This window comes from Cherax quadricarinatus, chromosome 9 (assembly GCF_038502225.1).
Source record: "Cherax quadricarinatus isolate ZL_2023a chromosome 9, ASM3850222v1, whole genome shotgun sequence".
NCBI lineage: Eukaryota > Metazoa > Arthropoda > Malacostraca > Decapoda > Parastacidae > Cherax > Cherax quadricarinatus.
Window position 1 is genome coordinate 1,920,474 of NC_091300.1, and position 19,260 is coordinate 1,939,733.

The 19,260-nt window shown below is 41.7% G+C and overlaps 1 protein-coding gene across 7 annotated transcripts in view; it reads right to left on the minus strand.

Moving 5' to 3' along the window:
• Positions 1-15,051: 15,051 nt before the first annotated feature.
• Positions 15,052-19,260, minus strand: part of LOC128686169 (nuclear RNA export factor 1) — a 292,531-nt gene continuing 288,322 nt past the window's right edge. For all 7 annotated transcript variants that reach the window (XM_070083164.1, XM_053772936.2, XM_053772937.2 and 4 more), the window contains one exon: positions 15,052-17,825. In XM_070083164.1, the coding sequence (XP_069939265.1) occupies positions 16,359-17,801 (1,443 nt within the window). In that variant the 5' untranslated portion in view covers positions 17,802-17,825 and the 3' untranslated portion in view covers positions 15,052-16,358. The remainder of the gene's footprint in view (positions 17,826-19,260) is intronic.

A 19,260-nucleotide genomic window follows, 5' to 3' on the forward strand; every position in this document is an offset into this window, starting at 1 on the left:
CCTATTGCCGGTGCTGTTTCCTCACCCGCTTCAGGTACTGAGGCCTCGACTGACTCCTTCGATTTATCAGACCTTCGCTCTCCTCTGACTATGCTTCCGGCCTCTCCCTCTACGGTGCGGCAATTTTCAAATCGCCGACCCGTTCCACGTCGGACCAACTCTGGTCCCACGCCTAAACGTCAACGACAATTACCTGCTGATGATACTTCTCCACCTTCACCTTCTCGTTCTTCTCAGAAACGGTCGACACGTCCTTCACTACCTTTCCACGCTCAGTTTCAGACTGAACAGTGGACTAAATTCTTCACTTTACGACCAACTTCCTCTACTGCCTATCTTTCTGACCATAGTATTGGCAAGGCACTCCTACGCCATGTTGGTAAAGATATTTCTTTTCATGCTCTTAAGAGCGGTACGCGCATCATTACCGTACAGAATGCTACCCAGGCTCGTGAGCTCTCTCGTCTTTCCCATATAGATACTGTTCCTGTCACCCTTGAAAAACATCATTCCCTCAATTCTTGTAGTGGTACCGTCATTCTGCCCCATACCATAGTTCAACAAAATTTCCAGACATGTGGCACCGACATTCTAGAACAGCTGGAACTCCAAGATCTCCCAATCCTCAAGGTAGACACTTACGTTCTTCCTACCCGTGGGCGGAGACGATACCCTAGCAATGTGGCTCGTTTAACTTTTGACAGCCGAGAACTCCCATCCTCAGTTTATATAGCAGGACATCGGTTACAAGTTCGAAAGGTGATCCCTACACCACAACAGTGTAGAAATTGCTGGCGATTTGGCCATCCAGCGAAATATTGCAGATCTATCGCCGAATGCCCAGTCTGTGGTGCCGATGACCATTCTAATACGTCTTGCAATCGATCTCCCTCTTGCCTTAACTGTCATGAGGCTCACCCTTCGTACTCTCGCCGTTGTCAGGTCTATTTAAACGAGCGGGAAATCCGTTACCTCAAAGAGACAGAAGGTCTCCCTTATGCCATGGCAGTTTCTCATCTCCGCCTCCAAGGGAGACTCCCACGTGTTTCTTATTCCCGTGTTTCAAAACGTCCCCCCACTTCTGGTATCCCATCTTCTACACCCACCTCTGTGGTTACCTCTCCCATAATCACTCCTGTATCTAATCCTTTTGCTGTCCTCGGCTCAGACGTCCCTACTTCAACGCCTCAGTCTAATCTCGCTTCTTCGAGTTCTCTCTTACAAGCCTCAATATCGACGAGACCTCGTACGACACCTCTTCCCAATCGTCCCTCTACTTCTCAAAAGTCAAAAAAAGGTCCGGTAACACCTCCTACCCATCTTCCACCTCCTCATTTTACCCTCCCTGTCTCTGTCCCTAGTTCTTCCCCTCTCACTGGCTCAGTTACAAGTGCAGAGGTTCACCCTCCTCCTCGTAATGTACCTTCCTCCCCTGTTCCCTCCCAAGTTTCTTCCTCTTCTGCCACCTCCCAGGTTCCTGTCTCTTCTGTCCCCTGCCACGCTTCTCCAGTTCCCTCCACCCTTTCGCCCCCCCCTACCTTGGTACAGTCCAATACAGTTCCAATCTTTACTCATCCTCCCCCTACCATTCCCAATATTGTCTCCCATACGACATCTCTGAATTCCGAAACACTTGAAGCAATCTCTGAATATATTGCAGAGACCAAACCATCAATGGACACTGATCCACCTTCCGCTCTTTCTCTCTCCTCTGCTCCATCTGCGCAACTCCTTTCTTCACAGCGCACCGTTCCTTCGCTGCTTGAACATTTTCCACTGCCTCCGCATGTGGACTTTTCTAACCCTTCTAGTCCGTAGGAACCCTTACCTGCGGATTTCAAGTATCTTTATCATTGCCAATCATGGCCTTTTTACAGTGGAATATACGCGGCCTCAGGGGTAATCGGGGTGAGCTTCAGATGTTACTCTCCCAGTTTGCCCCTGTTGGTGTTTGCTTACAGGAACCAAAATTACACTCTGCTGTTATTTCTCACATCTCAGGCTATAATTTATTGTATTCTTCAGATCCTTTTCCTGATGGGACCTTTAATGAAAGTGCCCTTCTTCTCCGCACTGATATTCCGTACCATCAGCTATTTGTTCATACTTCGCTGCATTACACAGCAGCCCGTATCCACTTACATAGGTGGTATACGCTCTGTTCTTTATATCTCTCTCCTCGGGCATTATCTATTCCGGATTTTGCCTTCCTTGTTTCGTCATTACCGCCACCGATTCTGTTACTTGGTGATTTTAATGCCCACCATTTCCTCTGGGGGGGGTCTCACTGTGATTCCCGTGGAATTCAGTTAGAGGCTTTTCTTGCCACCCACCCCCTCCATGTTTTAAATACAGGTACTCACACCCATTTTGATCCTCGGACTCATACTCTCTCTTGCATCGATCTCTCAGTTTGCTCTTCCTCCGCCGCATTAGACTTCACTTGGTCTGTTCTCCCGGACTTACATGACAGTGATCATTTCCCAATCATTCTTACTTCCCCTTCATATTCGCCACCTCTTCGCACCCCACGCTGGCAATTTAATCGGGCAAATTGGAACCTTTACTCACACCTGACTGTTTTTAAAGAGGTTCCTTCTTCGTCCTCCATCGATGAGCTTTTACACCTCTTCTCGTCCTCCGTTTTCACCGCAGCTTCTCATTCTATACCCCAAACTTCGGGCAGGCATTCTCAGAAATGCGTGCCTTGGTGGTCTCCTGCTTGTGCTCGTGCAGTACGTTTGAAACGCGCTGCATGGGGCAGGTACCGGTACAATAGAACCACAGAGCGACTAGTTGATTTTAAACAGAAGCGTGCGATCGCTCGCCGTGTCATCCGTGACGCTAAACGCACTTGCTGGCGAGATTATGTCTCCACCATCACCTCTGCTTCCTCTATGAGTGCAGTCTGGAAAAAAGTACGAAAACTGAGTGGTAAATATTCTCCTGACCCGGCTCCTGTTCTGCGGGTTGCCGGTGTTGATATAGCAAACCCACTAGATGTTGCCAATGAAATTGGCAATCATCTGGTCCGTATTTCTCAGGGATTCCATCTATGCCCCTCATTTCTTTCCTCAAAGTCTGCCAGAGAGTTAGCACCCTTGGACTTTTCTTCTCTCAGAGAAGAACAGTATAATGTGCCTTTTACACTTCAAGAACTGGAGGCAACACTCTCGGCTTGTCGATCATCGGCAGCTGGGCCCAACGACATTCATATTCGTATGCTACAACATTTACATCAGTCAGCCCTTGCAGTCCTATTACGCCTTTACAATCTTATTTGGTCACAAGGAGTTCTTCCACAGCTGTGGAAATCCGCCATTGTTCTCCCTTTCCGCAAACCAGGCACTACGGGACATGAAACCTCCCACTATCGTCCCATTGCTCTTACCAGTGCAGTTTGCAAAGTAATGGAACGTCTAGTAAATAGACGTTTAGTGTGGTATTTAGAGACACACAACAGTCTCTCCACTCGTCAATATGGCTTTCGTAAGGGACGTTCTACCATAGACCCCTTACTGCGCTTGGATACGTATGTTCGTAATGCCTTTGCGAATAACCACTCAGTTATTGCCATATTTTTTGACCTTGAGAAGGCATATGACACAACTTGGAGGTATAATATTTTAGCCCAAGCCCACTCCTTAGGCCTTCGAGGCAATCTACCATCCTTCCTTAAGAACTTTTTAACTGACAGGCATTTCCGTGTTCGGGTTAATAATGTGCTCTCCCCGGACTTTATCCAAGCTGAAGGTGTCCCCCAGGGATGTGTTCTGAGCACAACACTTTTTCTCCTTGCTATTAATGATTTGGCCTCTAGTCTTCCATCAAATATTTGGTCATCACTCTATGTTGATGACTTCGCTATTGCCTGTGCAGGCGCTGACTGTCACCTCCTTACAGTTTCTCTCCAGCATGCAGTCGACCGTGTTTCCAATTGGGCCACCACACATGGGTTTAAATTTTCCAGCACTAAAACCCACCAAATCACTTTCACTAGACGCTCTGTCATCTCCGATCATCCTTTGTACCTCTATGGCTCCCGTATCCCTGAACGTGATACAGTCAAGTTTCTGGGCCTCCTCTTTGATCGTAGGTTATCCTGGAAACCTCATATTACCTCTCTGAAGGCAACTTGTCACAGCCGGCTGAACCTTCTTAAAACCCTTGCTCATCTTTCGTGGGGAGCTGATCGTCGAACCCTCCTTCACCTACATTCCACCCTTATTTTATCGAAACTTGATTATGGTGACCAGATCTATTCAGCGGCATCTCCTGCTACTCTCTCTAGCCTTAACCCCATTCATCACCAAGGATTACATTTATGCCTTGGTGCTTTTCGCTCTTCCCCTGTCGAAAGCCTCTATGCAGAAGCGAACGTTCCATCCTTATCCGATCGCCGTGATGCCCATTGCCTGCGCTACTATGTACGCTCTCATGATCTCCGCAATCCTTCCATTTATAGAATGGTCACTGATATTAGTAGACATTCTTTATTTGTTCGCCGCCCCTGCTTACTCCGTCCCTTCTCTCTTCGCCTTCATTCGCTCTTGTCTTCTCTTCAACTACCACCTTTCTATGTACATGTAGCATCTCACTTTTCCCTACCCCCCTGGGAAGTTCCAGCTGTTCGAGTCTGTTCTTTCTCCCTCCCTTGCTCGAAAGCCCAACTGTCTACGGTCGCTTCCCGCTCTCTTTTTCTTGACCACTTTCACTCTCATTCTCATGCCATTGCTGTGTACACAGATGGCTCTAAGTCTTCTGACGGCGTAGGATTCGCAGCAGTGTTTCCGGACAGCGTCGTACAAGGGCATTTACTATCTTCAGCTAGTATTTTTACTGCTGAATTATATGCCATCCTTACAGCACTTATCCGTATTGCATCTATGCCTGTGTCATCATTTGTGGTTGTCTCAGACTCCCTTAGTGCTTTACAGGCTATACAAAAATTTGATACACCTCACCCCTTAGTCCTCCGTATCCAACTTTGGCTACGCCGCATCTTTACTAAGCATAAAGATATTGTTTTTTGTTGGGTCCCTGGTCATGTTGACGTACAGGGCAATGAACAGGCAGACACTGCTGCGCGGTCAGCAGTACATGACCTACCAGTTTCTTATAGAGGTATTCCATGTACGGACTATTTTGCTGTAATATCTTCCCACCTTCACACCCGTTGGCAACAACGTTGGTCTACTATGCTTGGCAACAAACTTCAGTCTATTAAACCAAGTATAGGTTACTGGCCGTCTTCTTATCACCAGTGTCGAGGTTGGGAGACTACTCTCTCCCGTCTTCGCATTGGCCATACTCGTCTTACTCATGGATATCTCATGGAGAGGCGTCTTGCTCCTCTCTGTGAGAATTGCCAAGCTCCATTATCAGTCAGCCACATTCTGTTGGACTGCCCACTTTATCAACGAGCACGCAGAATTTACCTCTGTCGTCGTCTTCGCCCCGCTGCTCTTTCTTTACCTTCCCTTCTCGCTGATGGACCCACCTTTCATCCGGACTCTCTCATTGACTTTTTGACAACGACTGACTTACTTCACAAATTCTGATACTTTCAGCCCTTTCTACTTGAATCTCTTGCTACCCTCTACCCCCGTACTATCCCCTGCCCCGCTGTTTTCTGTAACCTGCTGATCATCCCCCCTCCCTTCTGCCATCCAATTCCCTTGCTTCCTTCCCTACCCTGCAGCGCTGTATAGCCCTTGTGGCTTAGCGCTTCTTTTTGATTATAATAATAATAATATGCAGATTCGAATTAGGTTGTATATGCATGCATATACGACCCTCAATATAATAGCCACTTTCGTTGTCATCTCTTGCATCTTCAACATTAAGCCCCTCAAGGAAGGTTCCTTGATGTTGGTGAGGGGCTCTTGATTTAGGGAACTGGATCTGTGCTCCAGTTCCCCGAATTAAGCCTGAATGCCTTCCACATCCCTCCCAGGCGCTGTATAATCCTCCGGGTTTAGCGCTTCCCCTTGATTATAATAATAATAATAATAATAATTCAACATTAAGGATTATTATAATAAAGGAAATGCTAAACCTGTAGGATTATACAGCACCTGTGGGGGAAGGCATTCAGGCTTAATTCAGATCCAATTCCCTTGATCAAGAGCCCCTCACCAGCATCAAGGAACCTCCCTTGAGGGGCAACAGTAAGGAATTTTGATATTTATGGAGTGCTAAACCTGTAGGTGTAATTCTGTGCCTGGGAGCATGGGAAGCATTTAGGTTTGATTCAAGAAAGGGAAGTGCAATTCCTTAAACTGAGCCCTTTCCCAACACTGGGAAGTTCCTGTGGTTATTGTGCACCGTTCTCCATCAATATCCAATTTTGGGTGGCTCCATTTTTTATTTTAATTAGGAAAGTGCTAAACCCAATCATAAAGTGCCTGGGGACTGGTATGTCCAATTCCTTGGAACAAGAGCCTCCACTTTTTCAGGGAGGTCTTGCTGTGGCAAAAGTGCTCTTTAACCAAGGAATTGGATATCTTGTATTGGGCCTGCTCTCCCTTTTCCTTGGATTGAACCTGAATGCCTGCCATTTCCCTAAGCACTCTAGGATGCCTACAAAGTTCACTACTGCTATATTTAGAAAGAGCTAAACCTGTGAAGGAGACAGAGCCTGAGGAATGGCAGACAGTTTGATTCAAGCATATGGGACCAATTCCTTGGATGATGATCCTCTTCATGTCAACTGGGGGGAGGGGGGGGCATGAATAATCCCTTCTTCAAATATCACTTCTTGCTCCTCCCTCTCCTTTTGACATTGGGGTTGTTTACCCTTTTTTTGGTGCTGGTAGGAAAGGGAGGGGGCTCTTGATCTAAATAATTTGACATGTGCTTGCAATTCCTTGAACTGAGTCTGAATGCCTTCCATTCTCCCAGGTTCTATGTTATCCCTATGGATTTAGAGCCCCCTCCCCCATAAATATAATGCCTTTAGTGAAACCCAGCTTTTAGAAGGAAAAGGAATCACTATTGGCCCTGCTCTAAAATAAAATAGCCTTCATTGGTATGTTGTGGTTAGGTCCTCCACCTAATGGAAATGGAATCTTATCAAGTGATGACCCACCAGCAAGACACTGGGTGACCATCTTGCAGGACCTCTGATAACTTAATATACTGGATCAGAAGCCCCTTCACCACAGTAGTGGACCAATGATCCAATTCCTTGAATCAAGCCAGTATGCCTTACATATTCCCCAGGCACTGTACAATTCCCCCCCCCCTGCCATATGTAATTCATCAAAGCAAGGGACCCCCTTGAGGGGCTCCCCATTATGCAATTAAATATAGACTTTTTAATGAATTATGGTGACACTAAGCATAGGGTCACCCAGCAGTGTATGCAAAGTAGGGTGGCTAATGCAATGGGTTGATATTAAAATTATGCCATATAATCCTATTCTTTTCCTTCTTTTTTTTTTTTAGCAAGTGCTAAAACCATGAGGGTCGTACAGTTCCTGGGAGTAGGGAAAGTTTCAGGTTTGATTCAAGTGAAGGGAAGGGTAGCTTTAAGGCCTTGAATCAGATTCAACATTAAGGCACCCCTCTAGGAGTCAAAATTTAAGTGTGGAAGGAGAGTTTGTATGAAACTAAGTAAAGATGCAGTAAATCTGTTTGTTAAAATGTTAACATTTAGTAAACCATTGAATACAAAGGAGTCTATTGTATAAGGTTTCATCACATCATGGCTTTATCATATGCATAAAAAATTACAACTTACACTCACATTTGGGAAAGTGCTTAATAGAAGGAAGGTCTTGGGTGACAAGAAGCAGGGAAGACTAACTAACCACACTAGGTTTGATATTGTTTTAATTTGATGTAGGCTGTAGTTAAGGTAAACACTCCTACCTCCTCCTTACCTCCATAGACGATAGCCCTGTCACAATTCAAAAACACACCTCTCTCAATTTTTGCAGTGGTACTGTAGTTCTGCCTCATACCATTGTTCAATGTGATTTCCAGACATGTGATGCCAACATTCTGGAACAACTTCAGCCCCAAGACCTCCCAATTCTCAAAGCAGACACTTATGTACTACCTGCTGATGGGCGAAGATACTTCCCTGCAATGTAGCTCGCTTGACTTCTGACTGCTGAGAACTTCCATCTTCAGTTTGTGTTGCAGGATACTGTTTACAAGACAGAGTTGATCGCTACACCACAACAGTGTAGAAATTGCTGACACTTCAGCCAACCAGTGAAATATTGCAGGTCATGGCAGAGTGCCCAGTTTGTGGTGTTGCCAACCTTACCAATACATCCTTCAGCCTACCTCCCTCTTGCCTTAATTGTAATGAGGCTCACCTGGCTTATTCTCACAGTTACCAAGTGTACTTCAAAGAACGAAAAATCCGTTGTCTGAATGAGAAAGAAGTTTCACTTATGCCATGGCAGTCTTTCATCTCTGCCTCCAAGGAAGACTTCACGACTTTCTTATTCTCGAGTTACTAAGAGGCCTCCAACCCTGATGGTACCTACTTTCACAATCTCCTCTGTGGTCACAACTTCCACTTACCTTTGTATCGAACTCTTTTGCAGCCTTGGACTCCGAAGTCCCTACCTCGTCTCCTCATACTGTCCTTGAGTCTTCATCTTCTCACTAGCATGTTTTTATGTCTACAAGACCTACAACTACATCTTCCCTTCACATCTCTCCTTCTCCGAAGTCTAAAACATCCCCAAGTTCAAATCTCCTTTAAGGCATCAAGAGTTCTATACTGGGACAGAGTACAGAGTATCAACTACTGTCACAACTGGACATTCTTATGGAGATCTGGCAATTTTGGTTTAAATCCTGTTGGCTGCAATGTCTTTGCATATGCTTTAACTTGTTTATGCAAGGGCACTGAGTACAGTATTGCTCATAAGGCCAGACATACAGGAAAATGAAATAGCTAGAGACCACACTTAAGACTAGCTGAAGTACCTGGTATTAGGAGAAACACTACTCACAATCCAGCAAGCTGCTTAATGTTACAAAGCACCTGTAGCAGTTCTTTAGGGTGTCAGATTGGCAGCTAGCTACACTCATGGAGAGTAGACAATCTGGGATTTAATTCTGCTGGATGCAACATTTATGTATATATTTTAACACACTGGCTGTCTCCCATCAAGGTAGGTGACCAGAAAAAAAAAAAAAAAAAAAAAAAAAAAAAAAAAAAAAAAAAAACTTATCGCCATCACTCACTCCATTACCATCTTAACAGAGGTGCGCTGACATTACAGTTTGTGCATGTACATGTGCATATACAGTGGACCCCCGCATAATGATCACCTCCGAATGCGACCAATTATGTAAGTGTATTTATGTAAGTGCGTTTGTACGTGTATGTTTGGGGGTCTGAAATGGACTAATCTACTTCACGATATTCCTTATGGGAACAAATTCGGTCAGTACTGGCACCTGAACATACTTCTGGAGTGAAAAAATATTGTTAACCGGGGGTCCACTGTATATATATACAGTGGACCCTCGACCAACAATGGCATCAACTAACGATAGATCAGGTAACGATGCATTTTTGCGTAAAAATATTGGTTCGACCAATGATGAAAAACTCGGGTAAGGACATTCGTCCCTAACACGTCCACCTGTCCGTCCAGCCTGAGTGCCTCAGCTGCCCTGCCTTCAGCTAGTGTGCCAGGGTGGACGGTTCCACGCATACATTCGATACATTTTCTATTATTCCATTATTTTTAGTGCTTGTAACTGCTAAATAAGCCACCATGGGCCCAAAGAAAGCTTCTAGTGCCAACCCTGTGGTAAAAAGGGTGAGAAATACTATCATACCATGGTCAGCTGTTGCTGCACCACTGTCAGCTGCTGCTGTACCACGGTCAGCTGCTGCTGCTCCACCGTTGGCTGTACTACTCGAAGACGTGGAGTGTGTGTTGTTGGTGTGGCTTAACGAGAAACACTCACCGAGAAACAATTAACCCCAGAGGGTTAGCTACCCAGGATAACTGAAGAAAGTCAGTGCATCATCAAGGCCTGTCTAACTTATTTCCATTGGGGTTATTAATCTTGTCTCCCAGGATGCGACCCACACCAGTCGACTAACACCCAGGTGAACAGGAAAAAATGCTTGGAACTAGTGCTCATATTGATGAATTTAAGGCCAGCAAAGGTCAGTTTGAGAGATTTAAGAATTGTAGTGGCATACACAATGTGATTAGGCATGGCAGAGCTGAAAAATTCCAACCACAACAAGTGTTCAATTGTGACAAAACAGGCCTATTCTGGAAGAAAATGCCAAACAGGACCTACATTACTCAGGAGACAAAGGCACTCCCAGGACACAAGCCTATGAAAGACAGGCTTTTGTTGTAATGCTAGTGGGGATTACAAAGCGAAGCCTCTACTCACGTATCGCTCTGAAAATCCCAGTGTTTTCAAGAAAAACAGTGTCTCATCACTCATCAATACTCTTCAATAAAGGAAAGTGTCATTTTAGTATAATTTATTTATGTATTTATTGTGCATGTCTCATTATTTTCTTTGTAGAGAAATGTAAATTTCATGTAATATTTTTTTTATTTTTTAACCCTTTCAGGGTCCGTCCCGTAGATCTACGGCTGGTCGGTGAGTGTCCAAACCGTAGATCTACGCCAAAATTCTAGCGCCGTCAAATTTAGCGCGAAAGCGCTCATAGGCCTACATATGAGAGAATGGGTCTGCGCGGTGGGTGTGCGCCGTAAACAAAAAATCTAGGCGCCTGCATAGCATTGTGGGAACGCCGGCTCAGTCACCCTTGTTCACCATGTCTCGTCGCAAGTCAGCTCTGACTCCCCGGAAAATTGGGACTCTCCTCTTCCTGTCTGATAGTTCTGACACTGATGGAAGTGGAAATGAAGACGAATTCTACGGCTTTGATGAGTTAGTGACCGAAAATAATGACCAGGATATCGATAATAGTGCAGAAAACCCCGACGATCCTCGACCTTCTACCTCTGGTGTGGGCACTCGTGACTCACGGTCGGTTGTTCCTAAACGTAAGAGAAAACTAATATTTTCCCGTGGCCTGGCCTCTGACTTCAGTAATGACGATGATTCTGACGTGGATTGTGATTTTATTGCGCTCGACGATCATTCGAGTAGTGATAGTGAGGAAACATATTCACCAGTGAAGCGTCGGTATGTGCGCCGCCGCATGCGCTCGGGTAGTGTACCCTATGCTATGCCCAGGGGACGGAGTACATCCCGTAGTACATCCCGGAGTACATCCCGTGGCCCTACACCCGTTTTAGGTAGTGATAGTGAGGATGATGTGGCTACACTTGGCATGGATGGGCCACAGACATCAGTGGATGGTGTTAGTGGGGCTGGTGGTGGTAGTGGCACCGCCATGCGTGACTCGCTGTGCCACGCGGGAACCCACGCTGCTGACTCGTCAGTTCAAGGACAAAGCGGAGCGTCACCCACCAGCCCGCCACAACCACCCGTACAACCAGCCTATGATGTCCAGTATCCACCAGCAAACCGTATCTGGGATTGGCAGCAAAATCCCAATTTTGTTCCCAGCCCTCACCACTTTGATGACTCGCAAAGTGGAATTCTACCTACCTGTCCCCTTGGAACCACGGCCAATGAACTGGAATTCTTTGAATTATTCTTTGACCAGCCATTGATGGAAACTATTGTCAGGGAAAGTAATAAGTATTTTCAGTACACCATGGCAAATACGATCTTATCACCACAGTCAAGACTACACAGGTGGAAAGAGACGACTGTTGCAGAAATGTATTTGCTTTTTGCAACAATAATGCTTATGCCTCACGTCTATAAGCATAATATAAAAGCATACTGGTCCACAGATCGGCTAATTTGTACCCCATCCTTCAGTGAAATAATACCAGTGAACAGGTTTATCTTACTCTTACGTATGTTGCACTTCTCTGACAAAACCAGGCCTGACAGAAGTGACAGGTTATACAAGATTAGAAATGTTTTCATGTATCTCAAACAAAAGTTCAGGATATACTTTTATCCATTCAAGAATCTTGTAATTGACGAGTCTTTGATTTTGTTCAAAGGTAGACTGTCATTCAAGCAGTATATACCGAGCAAGAGGAACCGCTTTGGTATAAAATTGTTTGTACTCTGTGATTGTGACAGTGGCCTGGTGTTGGATATTGTTGTATACACGGGTAGTAAAACATTGAAAGATACCAAGATGTTATTGGGTATATCAGGTGACGTAGTGAGAAACATGATGGCACCTTATCTTGGTAAGGGCCATACATTATATACCGATAACTGGTACACAAGCCCATTACTCAGTGATTTCATGCGAGTGAACAAGACAGATGTGTGTGGCACAGTGCGTTCTAATCGTAAACATATGCCCAGGCTCAACGCAGGTGTTCGTGGTGATGACGTGCAGGTGTTTACTGCCAATGACATCATGGCATTACGGTGGCATGACAAACGAGATGTCACATTGTTGACAACCATTCACCGTAATGAAATGCAAGACAGTGGCAAAGTTGATCGAGTGACTAATGAACGTATTCGAAAACCAGTGACAGTGATTGATTATACACAAAACATGCGCTTGGTTGACAAGTGTGACATGCAGATTGGTTTTGTTGACTGTGTTCGTAAGAGTTACAAGTGGTACATGAAACTTTTCTTCCATCTCATGGACATTTCAATGCTGAATGCATATAATATGTACCAAATAAAGACTGGTAACAGACCACCGTATGGTGAATTTTGTTTGTCTGTTGTCAGACAACTCATAATGAAGTACCAGGTAACAACACCTGCAATACAACATGGTCCTCGAATTCATCACAATATACCCAAGCGTTTGAGAAGAGAAGGTGATCATTTCATAATACAGCTTCCTTCAACTCAAAAGAAATTTGCTCAGAAGAGATGCATTGTCTGTGCACAAACAAAACGACGGCAACAAAGACGCAAAGACACTCGGTTTATGTGTGAGGAATGTAAGGTGCCTCTGTGCATGGTGCCTTGTTTCAAGGAGTTCCACAAGCTCCAGCAGTTCTAAAACCATGTCCAGTGATTGTAAATATGTAAATATATGATAGAACATTAGTATTATACAATATTTGTGCATGTTTATTGTAATAAACAACAGTGGTAAACAATAATATGATAATAACTTTAGTGCGGTTATTGTGTTCAATACAGTGAGTTTATATATATAAATTATATACAGTATTGGTCTCTCAGGCCCCAAATGTTAGTAGGAATAGAAAAAAATTGGAAAAGAAAAGAAAAAACAACTAAAACAACAAAATAATATAATACGCGTATGTGGAATTCGTCGATGTTGCCGCCACCACATCATTTTCTACAAACTTCTTGGCACTGTATCTCGGTAAGTACTGATCAGATTCTAATTTTTTTTGTTTTATTACCTTCACAAAAATATGCTCTTTAATTCTGTAAGAAAAAATAATTTTTTTTTTTTTTCAAAATTTCTTGGACACTGGTGCGTGACTTCAGATTTTGGCCTTGGACCCTGAAAGGGTTAATACTTTTGGCTGTCTGGAACGGATTAATTGGGTTTCCATTATTTCTTATGGGGAAAATTAATTCGGCTGAGGACAAGCTCTCTGGAACGGATTAAAATCATTAGTCGAGGGTCCACTGTATGTTGTGCCAAAAAGGTAAAACTTGCGATTTTGGCTTAAGTAGCAAAGCTTTTCCTGCTGAATAAGGCAAGCGAAAATTTGTGCATGTAATAATTTCGCAAAAATCATTCTGAACCTAACAAAAAAATATATTTCATTGTGTTTGTTTATTATTGAATTACTGTAAACTTATCCAAGATACACTTAGTTGGAGTAGGCTAAATGAAATTACGCTTGTTATAATAAGGTTAGGTAAGTTTTCTAAGGCTCTTTTGGTACAAAATTATTAATTTTTACGTTAACATAAATGAAAAAATATATCTTTAAATGTATTAATAACAACATTGCGCTAGCCAAGGATTCGAACCCATGTTGTACTGGCCTGCCTCATGGTAAGCGAGAACCACATGACGCTTTAAACCACAGGACCACCCAACCCTACAAGAATGGCACAGCCAGCAATGCTAGCTGTTGGGCTGCCATCCGAGGGCATACGGAGGTGTGGGAGCTTCTAAGCTAATTTCATTCTCATCCCTGTTTGGTGTACTAGCCTCACAAGCAGCATTTATATGTTATTGTAACCACGAACGAGTGGTATTGATCAATAACAACACTGCGCTAGCCAAGGATTCGAACCTATGTTGTACTGGCCTGCCTCGTGGTAAGCGAGAACCACATGATGCTTTAAACCACAGGACCACCCAACCCTACAAGAATGGAGCAGCCAGCAATGCCAGCTGTTGGACTCCCACACCTCCGTATGCCCTTGGATGGCGGCCCAACAGCTAGCATTGCTGGCTGCGCCATTCTTCTAGGGTTGGGTGGTCCTGTGGTTTAAAACATCATGTGGTTCTCACTTACCATGAGGAAGGCCAGTATAACATAGGTTCGAATCCTTGGCTAGCACAGTGTTGTTATTGGTCAATACCACTCGTTCGTGGTATTGATCAATAACAAATGTATAAGAGAAAATTTTAAAAAGGACTTAATTTTAAATGAATTCCTGCTAATTGACCAGTTTTACCTATTTGGCATGACAAATTATATTTATACTGTAAATTATACATACATGTATATTCATTTACAGTACAGTGGACCCCCGGTTAACGATATTTTTTCACTCCAGAAGTATGTTCAGGTGCCAGTACTGACCGAATTTGTTCCCATAAGAAATATTGTGAAGTAGATTAGTCCATTTCAGACCCCCAAACATACACGTACAAACGCACTTACATAAATACACTTACATAACTGGTCGCATTCGGAGGTAATCGTTATGCGGGGGTCCACTGTATTATATGTTTATACATAGTTTATACATAATTTATACATAGTTTATACATAATTTATACATAATTGGAAACCAAAGGTTATGTATATTGTAAGCATTTATTCATGGATATGTTCTTGATGAAGCAGTTAGTTTTGTGTATCAAAAAGTTTAATTCTTCAGTGATAACACCTACTGCATTCATATGAATCATAAAATCTTTCTTTAGCAGAATGACTACAATCAATATAGTGTACAATAATTATAAATAAAAATAATAATATTAAATGTAAGTGCTAAACCCTTAAGGTCATATAGCTCTGCAGCAATACACCATAAATAATTTTACATCATGTTCCAAATATTCAGGTGTAATGAGATGAAGCTGGTGACAGATAGACTGATTTATAATTTATTAGACAAAGTAGTTCATATCTTAAGCATAATAAATAACAAAATGCAAGTGCCTGATAAAAACATTGGCATTACAACAAAAAGAGAGAAAAAAAAAAAAACTTTTGAGTTAACAGTGGCATGGTTTACCAATAGCCATTACCTTTCTTAAGTTCTTCAAACATGGAATGTACATGTCCATCTGACAAAATTTAATCATCATGCTCAAAGGTTATACCATAACTCGAGTCATCAGATGAAATTAATTAATATATATATATATATATATATATATATATATATATATATATATATATATATATATATATATATATATATATATATATATATATATATATATATATATATATACACACACACACACACACACACACACACACACATACATACATACAGCCTCTCCTCACTTAACAACGGAGTTCCATTCCAAAGACCATGTCGTTAAACGAATTCGTCGCTAAGTGAGGAGCATACTACAATGGTAATGGGTTTGTGTCAGCCATCTTTGATACTGCTTTAATGTCACCTTTGCACCATTTATAACATTTCTGGTATATTTTTAAATGTTTATACAGTACTCACGAAATCGTAATGACATGATTGCAAACAAACCATACCACGGGCGGGGATAGAACCCGCCCGTGAGTACGTCGCTAAGTGAGGAGAGGCTGTATAACCAAGAGGTAACTTTAGTATAAAAAACATACCAATTTGTAAACAATAACCAATTGCAGCTCATTCAAATCACCAGAGGTTATTATGACTCCCACAAACTCTTATGAGTACAGTACTCTACAGGTATGTATACAGTATCCAACAGTGACTGACATTATCATGCTTCTGCAAGTGGTTGAATTAATTTTGCATTAATGATTTAGTTAGAACATTTGTCCAAACACTAGCTGTTCTATTACAAGCAACATAGTTATGTACTGAGAATAAGTGCATCATCATAACATTTCCTAAAGTAAAAATCGTGTGTGAATGTATTGTGGGTACTGTATACAATATTGCATATTTATTTACAAACAACTTGAAACAATTTATCATAGTTTATTCAATTTTAGTTCTAAAATATCTTCAGAACAACATAGGCCAGTATTAAAAGGTATAATATTCATTGATCTTGAAAAAGTTACTGCTGTATCAACACCACCTATTTGGCACACACCGGTTACAAGTACATGAGCAGTGTTGATGTTTGGGAACTGGATATTTAAAGAGAATGTGGTGTGCTGATGCTGGGTGACTGGAAAAGTATTAAAGGCCTCACTTAACCTGCTATGACCTACAAACACATTGCTGGCAATTGCCCCTACATTAGATTTAACTTGTAAAACAGCATCTGGTGTATATGCTGCAACCAGTTTGTGACGCTCCTGTGTATCTATAAGAGCATAAAACTGTTCCAAAAAATTCCGAATCATTGGCTCCGACATTATATTATAGCTGTTATTAGAAGTACTTTCACTTTGGTCAACTTTTTGAATACTCTGACATTGGTTCTTATCAGTTTTGGATGTTGTTTTCTCAGCAAGATAAGAATCAATATCCACAGTATCCATCACTTTAAGGAATTGAAGTTCTTTTTTTGCTGCCATTACATATTTCAATGGATTTTCCCTGTAGTTATTTACAAGTGGATTATACTGTAAACTCAGCTCTGTTAAAGGGAACATTTTTATAAGTTTTAATACCTGCAAATCACCAATATTATTATGTTCTAAATTCAGAGCAGATAACTGTGGGCAAGCTGCTTGTATTCCTTGTAGTAATTTCAAATTACTTACTCGAAGATTATTTCTGCCAAGACTGAGTGCCTTTAACTGTGGAACATTTTCTATTATTAACCGGAACACCTGTTTCATAACAGCAGGAGAACAAAGAGGTACAAAAATATCCTTTTCCAATAGTACAGAATCATGATGCAGATCAGAGAGATCCAACAAATTGGGTTCTGGATAAAAGCGCCGTGACATGACCTCTTTAAGTACCTGGAGCTGATCTGAATTCAGCACCAAATCTGGAAAAACGCATTTTGATACTGAAATTTTCAAGCAGCTACCATCAGGACCTTGCATTCTTCTATCGAGGCCTGCAATAGCAGTTGCAGCTGGTTCATTTGCCTCTAAATAAAAACAACTATTGGAGTCTACTTTATGAAAGCCAAGTGGTTGAAATTCAACCTCCACGAAGTTGCTAATACTTGAGAAAAGGAAATCTTTTTCCACCATGAGTATACCTTGCACTTGCACCTTATGCCATATAGAATGCTTCCCTTTTTGTTTTTTATGCTCTTGCTCCATTTGTATCTGTTTCAAATGCTTTTTCAATTTTTTTTTCATTTTTTTCCTCAATTTGGAACTTTGTTTAACACTCTTTTGTTTGCTAGCACTGCCCATATCTAATGCCATCATTTCATCATGTAAAGTGAGTAAATCACTTTCTTTTTCTATTTTGCGATGTCGGTGTCGTGATTTCCTCCCCATAATTCTTGAGATGGTGTAATCAACCTGAAATTAATATCACTGTAAATACAGTATAATAGAGAGAATAAAGCTCTTGATATGTGGGAGTAAATATTTAATTATTCATTTGTCAAAATTTTTTACAACCAGCATATTCACTAATTTACAAGTAAACACACTTGTGAAAATTTTAAAGATGATCTCTTTGATATACTGCAACAACAGGCATCTTCGTAATTTTCAGCAGGGACCTCAATTATGTTGTATGGTACAGTAATTGAATAATTTTAAATCAGCTTTTACTAATCTTAACAAGAAAAATTAAATAACAGTACACTGGACCCTTGCGAATTCCTGGATTTTTCCTTAGAACCTAAGAATTGTTTGCGGAAATCCCTGCAAATTCACGGATTTTTTTTTATGGCAATATATAATTTTATATGCATTTTAACGCTAAATATTAAGAAAAATACAATTAATAATTTTGTAACATACATGTATTAAGGTATACCAAAGAAAATGGGGTTGCATGAATTACAGTACATATGGAGGTAACATCAGTATTTTACATTCTAGCACTGCAGGAAACAAAGCAGTACAGTACATACTGTATACGGGTTTAACTTTGCATTCTTTATTTTAAAAGGTGATGTATGAATCTGAGTTTGAAATTAAATTAAAGTGTTTTGGGGGCACATTTAGGGTTTAAACTATAAAAATAGGCATTTATAGGCATTTTTTAACCACGTCCAGAATTCGCAGTTTTTCCAAATTTGCAAGTGGACTTGGAACGTAACCCCACGAATTTGGAGGGACTACTGTATTAGAATTTAATTAAAATCCCAAATTTAAAAAAAAAAAAATTAATATCATAATATTTGCAATTTCCAGTGCCTGATCTCTTATCCCATTCCATTCTACCACCATCATAAATACATTCAACAGGACGTACTGAATCCATAAAGGTTGTTCAACACCTTAAGAAGGGGAGGTAATTAGCTTTGATTCAAGACCTCATATAACTGTCTGGAAAAACTGCTGCAAACCCGACGCCTTCTGAAGACTGTAAACCATCAGTATAAATGAAAATGGCATGAGAATAATGTTCTTTTAGAATTTTGTAGGTACAGTTGTTGTTGTTAGGGTGAAGGGAGATGGTTGCTGTTGTTAGGGTGAGGGGTACATAGTTGCTATTGTTAGGGTGAGGGGTACATAGTTGCTGTTGTTAGGGTGAGGGGTACATAGTTGCTGTTGTTAGGGTGAGGGGTACATAGTTGCTGTTGTTAGGGTGAGGGGTACATAGTTGCTGTTGTTAGGGTGAGGGGAGATGGTTGCTGTTGTTAGGGTGAGGAATAGATGGTTGCTGTTGTTAGGGTGAGGAATAGATGGTTGCTGTTGTTAGGGTGAGGAATAGATGGTTGCTGTTGTTAGGGTGAGGGGTCTAGTGGTTTCTTTATTACTTATTCTCTAGCTCTGAGAG